Source organism: Typopeltis vanoorti, chromosome 26 (genome assembly GCF_054136105.1).
Source record: "Typopeltis vanoorti isolate ZY-2024b chromosome 26, IOZ_Tvanoo_1.0, whole genome shotgun sequence".
NCBI classification, from domain to species: Eukaryota; Metazoa; Arthropoda; class Arachnida; order Uropygi; family Thelyphonidae; genus Typopeltis; species Typopeltis vanoorti.
Genome location: NC_143574.1, coordinates 9,046,440 through 9,066,952, shown reverse-complemented (window position 1 = coordinate 9,066,952; position 20,513 = coordinate 9,046,440). Strand labels below are relative to the sequence as shown.

The following is a 20,513-nucleotide window of genomic DNA, read 5'->3' as shown; positions in this document are numbered from 1 at the left end:
CTAAGTAGCTGAAATGTTTTACTTGTTCCACCGGTTCCCCGTTCACAACACAGCTGACATTTTCAACAATTCTACCTATTTTCATTGTCTTTATCCTTTTATTGCTGACCTTCATACCTTATCTATTACAACAGTTATTCAATTTAGTCAGGGAATCTTGCAAACTTGTAGTGGATTTATTTAGAAGTATAACATCGTCTGGATAAAGCAAAGAGTTGACATTAACATCTCCAATTCTGATATCATGTTTAATACCACTTTCCTTCATAATGTGATCCATATAGATAATGAATAACAGGGGGGATAATGTACATCCTTGTTTGACACCAGATTTAACATTAAACCATGTTCCTGTACTTCCTTCAATTCTAACTGCCGACTTACAACTCAAATATAGACTAAGTATTGCTTGATATAATCCCCCATTGACACCATATAACTGTAGTGTATTGAATAGCATCTCTCTTGGCATCTTGTCATATGCCTTTTCCAGATCAACAAAACTTAAATACAGATCTTTGTTATGTTCCCATGCTTTTTCAACTATTTGTCGTAAAGTGAAGATCTGATCCTGACAGCCTCTATTTGGCCTGAATACAGCTTGTTCTTCACCAAGCTTTTCTTCCACACTTCTTCTCAACCATTTCTCAAGTATACTTGCATATATCTTGCAATACCTCTGTAATTCTAGTAGAGAAATACCTCTGTAATTCTCACATTCAGTTTTATTTCCCTTTTTATATATGAGTACTATTAGAGCTCTACTCCAATCATCGGGAATTGGTCCCTCTCTCCAGGCTTTCTGAACTATGCAGTGCAGCCACTGTAAGACTCTTATACCACCATACTTCAGCATTTCTGGTTGAATATCATCTACTCCTGCTGCCTTTCCACATTTCAAGCCTTTGATGGCTTTTTCTACTTCAAGTATGGATATGTATTCCTGACTGCATGCCTGGTCAGTGTTTTTTATCACTGTGCTGTCATCACCGCTTGTTTCATTTAGCAATTTTTCGAAGTAATTACTCCATACTTCAAGGATATCTTTTTCTCCTGTTTTCATGTCACCTTTATCATCTCTAACTCCTTTTACAGCACTCTTTCCTCCATTTCTAAGCTTCTTCAACAACCTCCAGAATATCTTACCACTTCTTGATATTTATTTTCTGTGTTCTTGCCAAAGTTCTCCCATGACTTTTGTTTAGATAGTTTTACACAGTGTTTCGCTTTCTTACATTTGTCTCTGTATTCTCTAAGAGCAAAAGCTGACTTATTTGCCAGGAACTTTTGATATGATTTCTTCTTTTCCTTCACTGCCTCTTTAACTTCCTGTGTCCACCATGGATTTCTGATTTTTCTATCCTTGCAGACAACCTCACCACATGCCTCTCTGGCTGAATCAATCAGGGTTTTCTTCAAGGCTTGCCACTGAATCTCCAAGGTTTGGTTCCTGTTCTCAAACTTTTTCATTTTTTCTTCAATAATCTTTGTCTATTTTAGTCTACAGTTCACATCTGAGAGCTGCTCAACTTTTATTCGCTTTAAAACTTTCTTACATGTTATTCTTTTCAATATGAAATTCGATTTTATCCTGCTCAAGACTAAATAGTGATCACTTTCAATTTCAAATCCTCTGTACACTCTGGTGTCCTGCACCAGACAGAAGACATCACTATCAATAATAACATTGTTAATGAGACTTTTCTTATTCCTTGCCTCTTCTCTCCATGTGAATTTGTGCACATTTTAATGTTGGAACATGGTGTTAGTAATAACCAGTACATGTCCTGAGCAGAAATCCAACAGATATTTGCCATTATTATTAGCTTTGCTCTTTTCTGCAAATTTTCCCAAAATATTTTTGTATGTCTCATAATCATTTCCTACTCTGCTGTTTAGATCCCCAACCAGGACAAACTTTTCATTTTTCATTGTGTCAGTAGCTTTCTCTAGAGCCTCAAAAAATTCCTTCACTTCTACCTTAGTAGAGGCTTCTGTTTGACCATAGGCACAAATAAGTCTCATTGTCCAGTTCCTCATTCTGATATTTGCCCACATAATTCCACTTGAGACTGCATGCCATTCAAGAAGATTATCTTCATATTATTGTTGAATACTATGGCTACCCCTTCTTTTTCTTGATTGTCATTGCCTGAATATAGCATTTTGTATTTATTGCTCAGAAACATTTCACCAGTTTTTGTCTTTTTTGTTTCAGTCACCCCTATTATGTCGATCTGGTACTTATCTAATTCCTCAGCTAGCTCTATTTCTTTGCCATTCAGGCTTCTTATGTTGATAGTACCGATCTTTAACTCTGGTGATGTTGAGTTGGGGTGTGTTTTCAGTGGAATCTAAATGCAGTAAGAGTGTGCTAGTTCAAAGTACAGGTAATGAAAAAACAAGGTTTACAGTTGTGTTGTCATGTTTAGCTGATGGAACCAAGTTAAAACCAATGATGATCTTCAAACATAAAACTGAACCTAAGATAAAATTTCCTTCATGTGTTTTTGTACATTTTCACGAAAAAGGATGGATGCGCAAAAATGGTGTGAAATTATGGATAAATAATGCGTGGAACATGCGGCTAGGCGGTATAACGAAGACACTTAGTTTATTAGTATGGGATATGTTTCGTACTCATTTAACTGAGAATATTAAAAGTCTTCTAGGAAAAAAAAAACACAAAAATTACTGTTATACCAGGTGATTTAACTTTTATATTGCAACCACTCGACATCTGCTTGAACCAACCATTTAAAGATCACATGCTAGAAGAGTGGAATAATTGGATGTTGACTGGTGAAAAATCACCAGTTACAAACAGTGGATCTATGCGTGCTGCATCACTTGATATGTTCTGCAATTTTGTGATCAAAGCATGAAATAAAGTAAAAGTAGAGACTGTAATAAAATCACTTAAAAAGTGTGGTATCTCTAATCTTATGGATGGTATGGAAGACGATCTGTTGTGATGACGATGAAAACAAAATCAATTCACTGAATTCTAACTGGGATCCATATGATGATCATTTAAACATGAATCTGAAGAACTATTTTCAACAGATGATGAAGAAAATTAAAATGAAAATTGAGGTTAATAATTATTTGTTTTTTAAGACTTATATCTATTGTAATATTTTAAATAAATTTATGTAACAAAAAATTAATCTGATTTGTTTATGAACACTGCCTATTTTCTTATATAACAATGTATTGTAACTACCTAAATGTTCATCCAAGAAATGAAGCTTCCCTTTTTATACTCGCTGTATAAGATGACCCATGATTTCAAGGGGTTTTCTGTAATATTTGAGAATCGTATTATACGCTGACCTATACAGTACAGTTAACCCTCGTATAATGCGGTACTTATACAATGTGGTTTCGATATAACGTGGTCTACAAATTGTAGTAACCCTTGTTGAATGCGGTACTTATACAACACAGTTTCGATATAAGACTGTCTGCAAACTGTAGTAGTCCTTTATCTTTTCATACATTTTTCAATGCGCAACTTAAAAATCTAATTTTATATTCATTAAATTTCCATCTTCCCGTATCGCGCATGTAGTTATAAGTAGCGAATTTATATTAGAGGAAATACCCTTTAGCACGCATGTACGTCAATTGTTTACCGTATAAATTATTTATTGTCAAAAATTGTCTTCGTTTTCTGCCAGGAAAGAGCATTAAAAATCATAAGTGTGTTAATCTCAAACTGAGTACTTTATTTTTTGGTGAGTTACATACAATAATGTAATGCTTTTTTTTATATTAAAAAAATATATATTTTTATAGTAATGGCCACTTAGAGCATTTTTGCAATGTGGTTGAAAACGAAATTAGTGAATTAATTGATGGTGAAATAGATTTAAATGAGGAGGAACTGGTACAGTTAATACATGACATCGAACCAAATGGCAAAATTCTGCCGAAGATTCTGATTGTGATGAATCCGTTAAAGAATTCAGTATAAAGAAATTAGCAGGATTGGACTTGGCAAGAAAGTTATTTTATGGATAATGATCTCTCAATGGAGCGCTCGAGAAAATTCATGAGACAATTGGATATTTGTTTAGCTCCGTATTATGAACTTAATAAAAAATTGCAGCATAGTGGTAAGCAAGATCTTATTACGACTTCGTAATAACTAAACCAACCAAAGTATGCAATGAGAATTATACTAACGATGTCCAAAAAATTTCAAGTGATGATGACGTTCAGCCACTCGTAAATAAAGAACATCTACGAAATGTTAGTTTTGAAGAGAGTGATGATGATTAAAATATTCATTTTATTTTATTTTGCCTAAAACATTATGTATTATATGCAATGAAGTTTACGTACAATTTATAATTTTGTACTATGTATTTGTTTCATAGTTTATTTGTTTTCTTAACGTACATGAATTACCTGAATTAAATAAAAATATTTTTTGTTTGATTTTTTTTACATTATTTACATTATACATTGTTTATAAAATCTTTAAAAAAAACGATTTTGGAACCTAACCCTACTTTTTCTATGTGATCTGAGGCTCGCATAATGCAATTTATATAACACAGCATTTTTGTGGAACCTGACATCTGCGTTATATTATACGAGGGTTACCTGTATATCCAATTTCTGCTTCTTGATTTTTTACAAGTATTTCAATGGTCACTATTAACTGAAATTACCATCAGTAACTCTCCCACTCCCCTCTAAATCTGTTAAAATAACTTAGTTTTCAATACTACTTCACATTCAACTTCAAGCTCACAGAACATGTTTTCTTTCCTTGTCTTCCATGCTTTTACTGCTGTCCTTTAAAACAGCCTTCTTTCTTTTGTATCTTCTTAAGAGTATAATCTGCAGGGTTTCAATATTAACAGGTTTCTTCTTTTCTTTCCTCATCTTTCTGCTCATTCATGGTACAAACATGATGTAGGTTTAAAAACTTATATATGTTATGATCATCATCATTGCCCATGGGTCTAATGCTTGTTTCAGTAATCTTTGCCATTTCTCTGTCCATTGACAGGTGACTCAAACCCTGCAAACTCTTTCCACACCACTGTTTTATATCATCTACCCACTCTTACCTTGGCTCTCCTCCTCTGTTTATACTAGCCATTGCACCAAGCATCAGGAATTTGATCTTTCTACTGTTATCCATTCTGCAGATATCTCCAAAACCTTTAGTTCTCTTTGAATTATGATTTGCACTAGATTCTCTTTGCAGTTTACTTTGCAATACATTTGCTACCTTTTGCACCCATCCATTTTGTACAATTTTTTTTATAACATGTTCTTTCAAAACCAATATTTATCTCAGTGTCTTTGACCATTACCCATGTCTCACAACTATAGAGAGTACTTGTGAAATGCATGTTTCCAGCAGTCTCAGCTTTATGGGAAGGCTCACTGATTTACTTTTCCATATCTTGTCCATTGCTTGTAGGTTTATATTAGCTTTTGTTATCCAACATTTTATATCTTTTTTTACAGTCTGAATCATGCATCACATTGCTGCCTAGTTATGTCAAGTTTCAAACTTCCAGCTCTTTTCCATTGACCTTTAGAATCAGTATATTTGCTTTCCATCTTCTCTCCGAATATCATTTTTTGTTTTATCAATGTTCATTATCAATCCATATTTCTTTCCTTCTTCACTTAACTTCAGCACTGTTCTTTCTGGTTCCTCTTCATCTCCTTCAATAATGAATATCATCTGCAGATCGTAAATTATTTATTTTTGTACTTTTACAACCTCATCCCTCAGGATAACAGGTTCTTTCTCTGTTTCTGGTTGTAATGTTTCTCTCAATTCATCATTGAACTTCTTTTTGAACCTCAACATCTCCTTGTGTCTTATGTAACTCTTAGAAGTATTTTGTCCATCTCTCTCTCTCTCTCTCTTGTTTCTTCTGTGTTAATCAAGATTTCACCATTTTCGTGTTTTATGATCCTCTGCTTTGCACTCCATTTCTTGTTGATGTTCAGATCCTCTTATATAATTCCCTTGTTCTATATTCACAGTATTCATTGATATCCTTACACTGTTCCTCTATTCTTGAATTATCTTTAATATCTCCTGTGAAATCCATCTCTTCTTTGGCTTTTTTTGTTGCTGGGAATGTTTGTTCCACTGCTTTTTTGATTGCAGACTCTAATTTGGGGATGCTTAACCACGCTACCGGCCAGGACGTATATATACGTCCACATTTCCATGGATGCAAAGTGCATATTAAAATTGTAATACCTTTGATATTACATTGAAATTTATGATGGATACGAAACTTTTGAGGATGTGTATTTGATCTTTAATGGCTGGTAAGGTGATTAACGGTCAAAGCTGTATAACTGAGAGGAGACCTCCACATAGCTTTTAAAGGAATGCAGAGAACCGACCAGGGCTTCTGACCTAATGTCCAATCCTCACCTTCTCGTGAGACACCTTGTTAGGTATCTACCTGGATACTGAATGAATGAGGATGGGCTGGCAATTAGGGATTTAGCCAACCAAATTGTATCCTTATTGGTTAAACCACAATATTAAATGATGGTACAACATGACAGAATTTCATACCAGCTGGGGCATCGCCCGTTTAAACAAGGCCCCGTTGTTTTCGCCAGGGAACCAGGGCAAACAGCAAAAAGTCAGCTACCGGAACAAATCTGAAAACAAACTCCAACTCAACATCACCAGAGTTAAAGATCGGTACTATCAACATAAGAAGCCTGAATGACAAAGAAATGGAGCTAGCTGAGGAATTGGATAAGTACCAGATCGATATAATAGGGGTGACTGAAACAAAAAAAGGCAAAAACTGGTGAGATCTTTCTAAGCAATAAATACAAAATGTTATATTCGGGCAATGACAATCAAGGAAAAGGAGTAGCTATAGTATTGAACACTAAATATGAGGCTAATCTTTTTTGAATGGCAGGCAATTTCAAGTAGAGTGATGTGGGCAAATATCAGAATGGGGAACTGGATAATAAGACTTATATGTGCCTATGGTCCCACAGAAGGTTCTACTAAGGTAGAATTGGAGGAATGTTTTGAAACTTTAGAGAAAGCAACTGACACAATGAAAAAGGAAAAGTTGGTCCTTGTTACGGATCTACATAGCAGAGTAGGAAATGATTGTCAGACATACAAAAATATTTTGGGAAAATTTGGAAAAAAGAGCAAAGCTAATAATAATTACAAATACTTGTTGGATTTCTGCTCAGGACATGGACTGGTTATTATTAACATCATGTTCCAACATAAAAATGTGCGCAAATCACACGGAGAGGAGATGCAAGGAATAAGAAAAGTCTCATTGACTATGTTATTGTTGATAGTGATGTTTCCCCTCTGGTGCAGGACACCAGAGTGTACAGAGGATTTGAAATTGGAAGTAATCACCATTTAGTCTTGAGCACGATAAAATTGAATTTCATATTGAAAAGAAGAGCATGCAAGAAAGTTTTAAAGCAAATAAAAGTTGAGCAGATCTCGGATGTGAACTGTAGACTAAAATACACAAACATTAAAAAAAAAAAATTAAAATTTAGAGGACAGGAATCAAACCTTGGAGATTCAGTGGCAAGCTCTGAAGAAATCATTGATTGATTCAGCCAGAGAGGCATGTGGTGATGATGTCTGCAAGAATAGAAAAATCAGAACTCTTTAGGGGACACAGGAAGTTAAACAGGCTGTGAAGGAAAAGAAGAAAGCATATCAAAAGTTCCTGGTAAATAAGTCAGCTTTTGCTCTTAGAGAATACAGAGACAAATGTAAGAAAGCTAAACACTGTGTAAAACTAGCTAACAAAAGTCATGGGAAGACTTTGGTAAGAACATAGAAAATAAATATCAAGAAGGTGGCAAAATATTTTGGAGGGTTGTTTAAGAAACTCAGAAATAGAGGAAAGAGTGCTGTAAAAGGAATTAAAGATGACAAAGATGATATGAAACTGGAGAAAAAAGATATCCTTGACGTATGGAGTAATTGCCTTGAAAAATTGCTAAATGAAACTAGCAGTGATGACAGCACAGTGATTTAAAAAAAAAAAAAAAAAAAAAAAAAAAACCACTAACCAGGCATGAAATCAGGAATACATATCCATACTGGAAGTAGAAAAAGCCATCAAAAGGCTGAAATGTGGAAAAGCAGCAGAAGTAGATGATAAGATGATATTCGACCAGAAATGCTGAAGTATTCAGGTATAAAAGTCTTACAGTGGCTGCTATACATAATTCAGAGAGCCTTGACAGAGGGATGAATTCCAGATGATTGGTGTAGAGATGGTACTATGAGAGTACCTATATATATAAAAAGGGAAATAAAACTGAACAGAGGTATTTCGCTACTGAGTGTTCCTGATGAAATTTATGCCAGTATACTTGAGAAATGGTTGAGAGCATTGTGGAAGAGAAGCTTGGTGAAGAACAAGCTGGATTCAGGCCAAAAAGGGGTTGTCAAATAGATCACATTTTCACTTTACAACAGATAATTCAGAAATGATAGGAATATAACAAAGATCTGTATTTAAGTTTTCTAGACCTGCAAAAGGCATATGACAAGATGCCAAGAGAAAAGCTATTCAAAACGCTAAAGTTATATAGTGCCAATGGGGCATTATATCAAGCAGTACTTAGTCTTTAAGTTGTAAACCAGCAGTTAGAATTGAAGGAAGTACAGGAAGATGGTTTGATATTAAATCTGGTGTCACACAAGGATATACATTATCCTATCTGTTATTTATTATCTATATCAGTGATTTTCATCCTTTTTCATAATATGGCACACCTAGACTAATTATTAAAATTCTGCGGCACACTAAAAATATTTTTTTTTAATTTTTTTGATGATCTGGTAAAAAATAGGCATAATTTTGATTGATTTATACACACAAGGAGATCGAAGACCAGACACTAATAAATAAATATGCAAATTATGACATTATTTCTTTCAATTAATTTGTTTTCATAAATCTCGTGGCACATTGGTGTGCCGCAACACACCAATTGAAAATCCCTGATCTATATGGATCACATTAGGAAGGAAAGTGGTATTAAACCTGGTATCAAAATTGGAGGTGTTTACTTTATGCAGATGATGTTATACTTTTAAATAAATCCAGTAGAAGTCAGCAAGATTTCTTGACTACATTGAATAACTGTTGTAATAAATTTGGCATGAAGGTCAGCAATAACAAGACAAAAACAATGAAAATAGGCAGAACCACTGAAAATATCAACTACATCATGAATGGAAAACCTATAGAAGAAATAAAACATTTCAGCTACTTCGGCACAATTTTTAGTGAAGATGGTAAATTAAATATGAAAATGGACAACAGGAAATAAAGCTGGTATGGTAGGAAGTCAACTGAATAAATTTATATGGAAGAGAGAAGTCAAAACATTAAATTAGCTGTATAGAAGCAGTGTTCAAACCTGTTTTAATTTATGGATCTAAGAGCTGGACTAGAAGTAAAACACTTGACCAAAGATTAGAGACTGCAGCTATGAGAGTCCTGAAAAAGATTTGGGGCCTGAACAGATAGCATCAATGGCGATATCATATTAATAATGAGGCTATTAGGAAAGAACTTGACATTGTTGGCATCCAGGAATATGTTAAATGAAATGCTAAATGAAACTTGCAGTGATGATGACAGCACAGTGATAAAAAAAAAAAAAACACTGACCAGGCATGTCAACCAGGAAAACAGAGATTGCCTCTGTCTTCTTGCTTACAATGCCTTTATACAGCTTCTAACTTTTCTAACCAGCTTATATTTCAGTGATATTTCCTCCTCATCCTTCTCAGGTGGTATGGTGACTTAAACAGAATGGGAGAGGAAAGATTAGCAGAACAAGTGTTCTCTGCCAGGTTGACAGGAAAAAGACGCAGAGGAAGACCAAGATATAGGTGGATTGATACGGTAAAAAGTGCCTTAGAAGATAGAATTATAAGATCTGACAGTGTTGAAGCCTTGACAGGTAACAGATTGATTTGGAGGAAAATTGTAGATAGGAAGTTAGTAATGATGTAAATTTTTCATGTAGTACTTATCATATCCTGTACACCCATTGAGAGTAAATGTCAGGAATTTGATGATGACTCTTATTTGTTGTTTCTCTCCTCCAGTTCCTTTTCTGTATTGAATTTCAATTCTTCTCAACTTTCCTATACACCTTTCCTGTAATTTTCTCATTCAATGTTTTCATATCACTCTGAAACTGTGCCTTTACTTGTTGCTTGAGTTTCAACTTGATGTTGGCACTCATTAAACTATGATCTGATTCCATGTCTGCTCCTTGAAATGCTCAACACTGCTGAACTGATGTGACCCATCTCTTGCTGAGTATCATGTCTAGCACGTTCTTAGTTTTGTTTGGTAACCACTATATCCACTTTTTGCAGGAATTGTGTTGCATATTATCATGTCATGCGTTAAGGCAAATTGAAGTCAATTTCATTGCATTCTCCATATCTATATTTCTCATTATTCTTTTCCATCCTTCATTGTCCTTTCCAATCTTTGCCTTCCAATCTCCACCAATATTAGCATATCTTTCTTTGGTACTGATTTCAAGGTTATTTCCAAGTTGCTATAGAATAACTATTTCTTTTTCACTATTTTCTGAAGTGGATGAATAGACCTGAACTGTTGTGGTGTTAAATGGTCCTGCTGCAAATCTTGCCATCATTATTCTTTCATTTACTGGTTTGTATCCAATAATGTTTCTCGTTTAATGAGAAGAAATCCAAATCCTGTCTTATGTTTTATAATATTGCTAGCCAGATGAGTCTTCCACCTCTCATCTCCCATGACTCGTCCAGCTCATCTCTGCTAATCCAAGGATGTCACAGTATTGCTCCATCTCCTTGCAAAATAAGTCTAGCTTTCCAGGAGCCCATAAAGTATGGACATTCCATGTTTCTACTAATAGCTTGTCTCTTGTTGGTTTTAATTTATTTTTATTTTAATTATATTATTAAAAAATTATGGAAATAACTATCGTGTTATAGTAGTTATAACTTCAGTTTAATATAAACCAAGATAATCACGCGACGTTTTGATCTTCATATTAGTCATCATTTGGAGTACACACATTTATACAAGAAACAAGCTACATTACAATCTGAATGGTATGCTAAAGTACAGTAATTTGATCAACCATTAATACTGGCCTGATCTTTCTTTTTTTGGGGGGGGGGGCTTACTCAAATCTAGATTCCTGTTGTTATTATTATCTATTTGGTTATAAATCATTAACAGATATATTAAGCTAGGGAGCAACATGCTCTGACATAAGTTAGAACAAAATTGTATAGATGGTGGCCAATAAGAGCTGAAATTATTGTTTAGGGTCCTAAAATAAGGGTTTGCTGGAAACTTGAAGTCAAGTGGGCTGAATGTGTGCCATCCAAATTCTTTGGATTTTTATGCCACCATTATTGTTAAGATTAAGATGGTTGATCGAAATTTTGATCAACCATTTGTCTGCCAAGTTCAGCAAACATTAAAACTACTGGTTCTTTCAGTTCTGTAATTAATGATTAATTGCTATCCATTCGTTATACTTATCCCTAAAACTCAGTGTTAATCATAGCTGACCGTGGATATTGCATTAATTTGTAGCATTATTTTCTTTACATATAAAAGATAATATATATATGTGTGTGTGTAATTTTTTTCCCCCCATTTTAGGATTCTCCATGCGAAAATGTTATTCAAAGGGATATCAATCGAACATTTCCAGCACATGAGTTTTTTAAAGATAGTGGTGGCAATGGACAAGATTCATTATTCAGAATTTGCAAAGTAAGCCCATTTTCAGATTTAAGCAGTCAAATGGAGATTCTTGTTGCTAAAGATATACTTCATTTAAATAACAGCAATAAAAACTATTTATATCATAAAAATACAACAAATTTGTGATGTTACAGTTCTAGGTGGTTTTTTCATTGCATATCCATCTGATCTTTTCCATTCCAAGCAGCAAATACTACCAGATTAGCTCTGCTTAGATATAAATATGTTATATTTTGAAGGTTTGTAGATTATGTTGTATATATAATTTTAATGGTTGACAGCATTAAAATGATTTATAAATGCCTAAATGCCTTCATAATTGAATGGTTTCACAAAACATAATCTAGATGAGAGTTTTGGGTTCATGTCTGTGACATGAAGAATTTTACAGGCCTTTTTGTGCATGGCTGAGTTAATTGATCTTATTCAAAAACAGCAGTATTATTTCTGCTGATAACATAAGTTTTTCCATGCAAAACAGATGAGACAACTTGAATAAGCATACATGTATCTGTAGTTATAATGCGCAAATCCAGTCCCAGCAGTTGACAGGCTAAAAATAGTTGGTCATATGATCATAAATGTGCTGGTCTGGTATGTAAGTTAAGGCAACTGTGTGGATCGTATTATTCAAGGCCTCTCTAGTCACTGCACTGATCATGGGAAGTCCTTCCATTCTACGCACAATACCTGCCTTACCTCATTTTGAATTATCTTATGTTAATTATTAAATTGCACTCACTATACACAGTGGCAATGCATTCTACACCTACACCCTACTTCTGTGTAAAAAAGCTAACCTCTGTCTTCTTGTTTACAATGCCTTATACAGCTTCTAACTTTTCTAACCAGCTTATATTTCAATGATATTTCCTCCTCATCCTTCTTCCACCCTCACTTGCCAAGTTCTGCAAAACATACCCCCCCCCCTCAATATATGCTCAACATTCTGTTGTCTTCAAGCTTAGTCAGTCACCTCTGGGTCCTCTACAGGATCATTTTTCATGTCTCCTCGATATTCAGAACACTAGATCTTCCATAGTAGTCGGTTTGGCCTGATTACTGCCTCAATATAATGGCACGGTTACATCCCTACTTTGTTACATCCTTTTCAGTATAGCACTAATCCTCTGAGTGACTTTCACAGCTGTTGCAGTAGCCTTTAAATTTAACCCTTTTTACTATTAATGTTTCAGGAGATAATGTATATTAAAATATCAATTATAAAAGACTTTAATTCTTTCCTATGTTTCAGCAATATTACATTGCCATCATTGGGGATCAAAAAAAAAAAAAAAAAACCAATCGTGTGCACTCAGGTACTAACACTGAGCAAATGAGGCTGAAGAAAGGTAACAGAAGTCGGGACTAGAGTCCTAAATGGTGTCCCCTAGTGAGCTAAATTGGGCTGACAATCTTAGAATGTATGCTTCCCAAATTTGGGGTTGGTGTTTGGAAAATTTTTCAGGGATGAGGCAGATTCAAGGAACAGCTTTACATGTTTGTATTTGCTGCAGTGTAATAGAGTGACCTTCTTCCATTGTATCCTGTAGTGGGTGTTCAAAGTATGGTTAGCAAGTCCTGAGTGGCTGCGGTATTGGTGTAACTGGAATTAGTTCTTGTGTTCAGATATTCTGATATTGGCTGTCCTGCATGTTTTGTTATATGTGTGAAAGTATGTTGCCAGTATACTGTGTGAGCACACTTTGATTAAATGTCTAATCAGAACGCTCCTTAACAGGATTATCTCTTGACCTGTTGATGTTATAGACCTTATAATCCTAGCTCCCCCCCCCCCCCCCCCAGATATGTGGACTTTCACACATAAAAAACTCAGCCCACTTTAAAGCCAGTATAGAAACCTCTCACTCCAACACATTGACATAATGGTCAATCAGTGTGTTGGAGTGAGAAGTTTCTATTCCACCTTCTCTACTCCTGGTCAACTTCTTCATAGATACCCTTGAAGAAAAAGTCTTAAACTCTGCCTCACATAAATCCACTGTCTGGCTATGCTACATGGGTGATGTGTTCCGAGATCCTCAACCACTATCACCTGAAGCACGTTTCAGTCAATAGTGTCACTGCATTCCATTACCTATAGTGTAGGTATTATTAAACTAACATTCTCCGAAACAGCCTATTAAGTCACCCTGAAGTGACCACATCGGAATTCCCTGCTGTTTCCCTCCCCATTTTTCTTCACTTCATCTGCAGATAACTATGAATACCACTCATTTCAGACCTCAAACTATATTGTCAATATATAAATTAAACAATATTAGCCCTATGACTCGCCACTCACTCACTCCCCACTTTATACTCAATTCATTGTTGTCTAGCAGCCAACCATTCCAAAGCCACCAGGGAAATGGTTGGCTGCTAGACATTCATTTTACCTATTGTAGTGATTCATTCAACCATTGTTGGCTGCTACTATTCATTCATGTTCATTTCAGTGTCAGGTGGGAGAATTATCATTCTCCCATAATTTGATAGAATACTGTTCAAACATTTCACAAAGTCCAGAAAAATTATTGTATGTGTATCCTCCTCCTTTACGAGGATGGCCTGAAAAGTTCTCGGCCTAACAATGAAAAAACAAATTTATAATTTCAAAATTATTTATATTTTTCAACATAATCTCCATTAAGACTAATACATTTATTTCAGCACCATTATCCCATCCCTATAATGCTTGTCAGTAAGATCTGCAAAATACCCTTCTACAGCTGTAATCACATCTTGATTTGAAGAAAAACGCTGACCAGCGAGGAAGAGTTTTAGTTTTGAGAAGAGATAGAAGTCAGAAGGAGCCAAATCTGGGGAATAGGGTGGATGTTCCAACAATTCATAGTGCAGATCCCTTAATTTTTCCATTGCCAAAACACTTTTGTGGGCAGGTGCATTGTCCTGATGGAAGATGATTTTTTTCTTCTGCAAACCGGGTCTTTTCTCATGATTTTTTTCATATAGTCTGGTTAAAAGATCGGAATAATATTTCCTGGTTATTGTTTTACCCTTTTCAAGATAATTAATAAACAAAATGCCTTTAGCATTCCAAAACACAGATGCCATGACCTTTCCTGCTGATGGAACCGACTTTGTCTTCTTTGGTGTTAACAACCGCAATTGTCCTCTGTTTTGACTGCTGTTTGGATTCTGACGTGTAATGGTGAATCCCAGTCTCATCCATAGTAATAAATCGACACACAAAATCGGTTTTATTCTTGTTAAAATGCTCCAAGCACTGTTCAGAGATTTTCATGCAATTGCATTTTTGATCTGCTGTAACCCATCTTGTGCAGAGTTTTTTCGTTTGCAATTCTTCTTCCAAAATATATCCTGCACGTTCTTTTGTGAAATGCCTATAGTCTCAGCAATTTCACACCCTTTGACTTGCTTGTCATCCAATACCATATCGTGCACTTGATCAGTGATTTCTGGTGTTGTTACACTTTTTGGACGTCCTTCATGTGGATCATTTTCAAGGCTGGTACGACCATGTTTAAACTTGGCAGCCCATTTCTTAATCATCGAAAACGAAGGAGAAGAGTGCCCGTAAATTTTTATGAACCTCGAATGAATTTCTTTTAGACAACACTTTTGCTTCAGACAGCTGTATAAAACAAACTACTTGATAGAATGACTTGCAATTTCACATGGATGCTTATGACAGATGTACCAACTTTGAAAAAAAAAAAAAAAAAAATCTCGTCGATAGTGTTGCCATCTATGGTCGAGGCCGAGAACTTTTCAGACCACCCTTGTATCTAATTCAGTTGTCCCCTCCTTTCCCAAAGCTTGCTGCTCTCTATATCTATCTATCTATTTTTATAGAGATATCTATAAAGATATCTTTATCAATCCAGTCTTCTATTCTAACCCTGACCAAACCACTCTAACAAGCTTATCATTACCCCCGAAATGAACTGGTCAATAGTTTAATGCACTATTTTGAATCTCACTTATTTTATGCACTGGTAATATCATCCACTCCTACTCCACCGGAACTCTACCTGTTACATAACTCATTTACAACCTGATCAAGAGTACAGTTAGTTATGATGCACATTGTCTTAATTATGATCACATAATATCTACTGCTGACTTAACTGGCTATATGTTTGATGTACCAGTTCCATTCAGCAAACTGTGGATTCAAATCCTACCATGGATGTTTATGATTGTCTCGAGGCAGGATATGATTTTATCACAGTATAAGAGCACCTTAAGTTCCATATTTGGCCTCAAGAGCAGGATTTCTGGATTTTGTAAATAATAATAATAAAGAAATGAAATTTTGAACTCTGGGATCCTTACATAGCTGGGAAGTCATATTAAAAAAAAATCACTTATCTCTGAATCTTATCTATCAGCTCCACATTTCAAGAACCTCGTCATCATAAAACTGCTAATATGTACCCTCAAGGGAAGTACAGGATATTGTGATAGTAATACCTGTTAAAGTTTACATTATCATTAACCTTCAATCAACAGTTTTCCTCTGAATTAGTCTGTCATTTCTCAGGACTCAATATTGTTAGATCTCATATTTTGGTCTTCTAAGGCAATTCTAACTGCACCATCTCACCTAGATCTTGGTCTTTTTTCAGACATCCTAGCATTAAACACTTGTTTTGTTAACTTTTCCATTCCAAGTGAACATACCCACCAGAAATTAGCTCTACTGACACATTCTTAAATGCTAACAGTGTTTTTTCAGAACTCTCATGTCTTTGATGAACTGTTATATTTCTAATCCAACTCTCCAATTCATAAGTGGAAAAAAGTGGTTTAAACACTGTCTTGCATATAGTTATTTAAGGTGTTTTGACTAATTTCTCTCTTATTCATATAAATTTATCCATTTGACTTCTCACTATACCAGTATTGCTTAATTCTGTTGTCTATTTCCATATTTAAATCCCATCATCACTAAGCATGCCCGAAGAGTTGAAATGTTTTACTTTTACTATAGATTTGCCTTTTAGGATGCAGCTCATGTTTGCAATTTTCCTTGTTGTGTGTTTCTTAATAATATAAGAAGTGATCATTTGTGCAGTTTTGTCCACTTCTGTGATATGTGTGAATAACTTCAAATTCCTTGTCTTATCACTTTCCCGCAGTTCCATCCATATAATACATCACTTGCAATCCCCTTAGCCCAAATTGAAACTTTATACTTTGCCTCACCATATTAAACTGATAGCCATACTGTTCAGACTATTCAAATCATCCTTCCCTATTTCCTGGAGCTCTACATTATTTTATTTTCTCTTTCCTGTTTTAAGGATACTTGTGACATGAGACTGAATGATGAATGCACATAAACACAAGAAAGATATTTAATTAACCAAATATTTCGGTCTGGAAATAGCAGACCATCTTCAGTGGTATTACAAGAACAGTTTTAAAAAATACAAGCTAGAATACTAACAATAGATCGTTAAAAATAGAACACGCCACGTGATGTTATATCACTAAGTATTAAGTATAAAACGGAACATTTTGAAGTAGAGACATGATTGAAAAAAAAAAAAAAATTAATGAGTAATCTTGATTAGACTCCCAGATTTTTGATATAGATATACAGTCATTACGATTCAGGTTGGGACGATGGAGTAAGGCCTCCACGCTTTCCTTGAACAAACGTTCGAACCTATAACGGGATCTATGTAAGAGGCGAGTCCTGGACCAAAAGATGCTGTGGTCAGTTTCAATCCCGTGTTGAGCCAATCCAGACTTTTCAGGTTTGTTGTGAAGAATGGAGGATTGATGTTCTTGGATTCTTTTTTCAAGAGAACGTCCAGTCTGTCCAAAATAGGAAAGATCACAGTTGCAAGGAATTTGATAAACTCCAGGAAGAGATAAAGTTGAGCATTTGTTTTTAGGAGAAGGAAAATGAGAAGATAATTTGTTAATAGGTGAATACGTAGTTGTTAAATCATATTTCTTTAAAATTCTTGCGATAGGTTCTGAAATACCGGAGAGATAAGGAATAGGCACTCGACTTATAATCCTCCACAAAACAACAAAGTTTCAATACGTCGAGTGCCTATTCCTTATATCTCCGGTATTTCAGAACCTATCACAAGAATTTTAAAGAAATATGATTTAACAACTACGTATTCACCTATTAACAAATTGTCTTCTCGTTTTCCTTCTCCTAAAGACAAACGCTCAACTTTATCTCTTCCGATGTGCCTTTCCAATTCTCATGAATTGGAAAGGCACATCGCCTTTCCAATTCATGAGAACCTGGTCGTGCAGCTATCATATGTGACCCGGAGAATTGTAGACCTTAAAGGAGCCTTGATGTCCAGACAAGGCTGAAGAAAGAACTGAAAGTCATTCCAGGAATGGTAATGTAGATTGTCATATTCTGATTTCCAGTTGAAGTTTTGTGTGTGAATTCTATAGGATATTTTGTGTAATGGACATATTGTAAAGAACTTTAGGAACTATCCCTATTTTGGCATTGACCTGTCCCTGTTTGAGAAATGTCTCCCTAGAAGGGATTTGTATAAGAGATGATTGTGATATGTTGTGAGATATAACTAGTGACCACGTGAGTGATAAAGGATAGGCTACATAAGCTAGAAGTTTGTTAAATTATATATAGAAGTGATCCAAGTAATTTGTTCTTGTATTGTAATGTTAATATTGAAATTGAGATCTTGCTAGCAACACGATATAGTTAACCAAGCATTTATATTTTCTCATGTATAATTTCTTGATTTAATAAATATGTTTCATAGCACTTGCCTGAGTCCAGCTTGTTATATGAATTCAAATAGCCATTCATAAAATTACCATCGAACCTAGCGGGAGGGACCCACGAGTATGAGTTAATATTATAACATAGAATAAAAGCCAAAAGGCTATTTTTCTGGCAACCTTAATAATAATGAAGGGGAAACAAATCCTTTGATGTTTATCTGCCAGTAAGCGAAACTCTAAGAACTAGGACTAAGATCTATGAGTTTCGTACCGTAAAACTATCGGCAAATCCAAGCGTAAGTAACCACTTGGTAGTACAACACCAAGGCAACTCATATCAAAGGTGGAGCAATTACATCCCCTAGGGGCTGTGTTTTTACATTATGAGAAAATATCAAGGATAGTGAGGGAGCTTGCTCCACCTTTGATACAGGTTGCCTTGGTGTTGTACTACCAAGTGGTTACTTACACTTGGATTTGCTGATAGTTTTTCGGTATGAAACTCATAGATCTTAGTCCTAGTTCTTAGAGTTTCGCTTACTGGCAGATAAACATCAAAGGATTTATTTCCCCTTCATTATAAGTTAATATTTCTAGCCACGAAATATTAACTTATAATGAAGGGGAAACAAATGATAAAGCATGCAAAGATAAAGAGAATAGGAATTAGTTTATTTATTGTTGGAAGTTTAGTACTGTGTATCACCCTGAGAGAGTCACCTTGGATAAGAGTCTCGTCTTTCCTCAGTATTGACTGGCGCAGTTAAAATATAAATTTGTCACTATTTACCAGGTGAACTGTCTCAGAGGATATGTTTAATGGCGGCATCCCATACTTGAACAAAGCCCTAATCAAAGATAAAATTACATGTGATTAAACTTAAGAGCGGCCAAAATTTAGCTTGTATAAAGAAAGGGAAACTTGTATGAGTGAGTAGGGTATACATAACTAACAAGAGTAGATAAAGATATAACGGTAATATAGTTAAAGAATATGCAAACCATATAAAGGAGATACCATAACAATGGCGCAGTCAGTCGACAGGATGTGATTCAATCCCAAAAATAAAAGTTAGTAAATCGATCAATCACAGTGAGTTGGTCTTTGAATTCATATCGGGCAGTCAGGAGATTATTGAGAAAAATAGAATATTTGAAATATTTCTGTAACATTTTATTGTGAGCCAAGATACTAACATGTCTCTACCTATAAGTTCTAATATAGATAACAAAGAATTTTTTAGAACCATAAATCCACAGCAGGTATTCCCACAGTTCTCTGGGGAAGACACCGATGATGTGGTTGCCTTCTTCGAATATTCTTCTTCTGGGAATGGATATCACAGATCAGTTGAATGACTACCTCCATGCTGAATTCTCTGAACACTTCATGCCTTGTCAACATCAGCCTACATCTCATTCTACAATGACTTTGTCAAATAAGAAGCAGAGGAAGAGGGCCTATGCAGCTATGCAGGCCCTCTATAAAAAGAATAGAGGGCAGTGTGCCAAAACCATCCATGATGGTGCTTTCTCTCCACCTCTAGCAGACCTACATGATGATTTTGTCAAATTCTGGGATAGTCTTTTCTGCTCCACCTCCACACTTCCCTGATTATGATGACCAACCTACGATATTGAGGTCCATTCCTGCCCTTCAAATATATCAGCCTGTCTCCATCCAGGAGATTAAAGCAGCTCTTCCATCCAATTTCTCTGCCTCCAGACCTGATGGCTTTCCTGCGTCTAGGCTTCGGAAGGTGCCGTTGAAGATTCTTCAAGACTTAGTGGACAGTCAGTAAAGTAATATCACCATACTTACGTGCTTCAAGAACTATCTTCATTCTGAAGAAAGAATCTTCAAGCTGTGTATCAGACTTTAGACCTATTACCATCTCTCCTGTGTTACTTAGACTCTATCATAAAATATTAGTTAAACGACTTCAGCAACATATACAGCATGATTATAGACAGAGAGCTTTT

At 35.2% G+C, this 20,513-nt stretch overlaps 1 protein-coding gene across 1 annotated transcript in view; it reads left to right on the top strand.

Annotated features, from left to right (window-relative positions):
- LOC150092305 (rab GTPase-activating protein 1-like) overlaps nucleotides 1–20,513 on the top strand; it is a 323,417-nt gene that overhangs the window by 168,930 nt on the left and 133,974 nt on the right. The window contains exon 14 of the mRNA XM_090414840.1: nucleotides 11,703–11,816. Coding sequence (XP_090270966.1) covers nucleotides 11,703–11,816 — 114 coding nt within the window. The remainder of the gene's footprint in view (nucleotides 1–11,702; nucleotides 11,817–20,513) is intronic.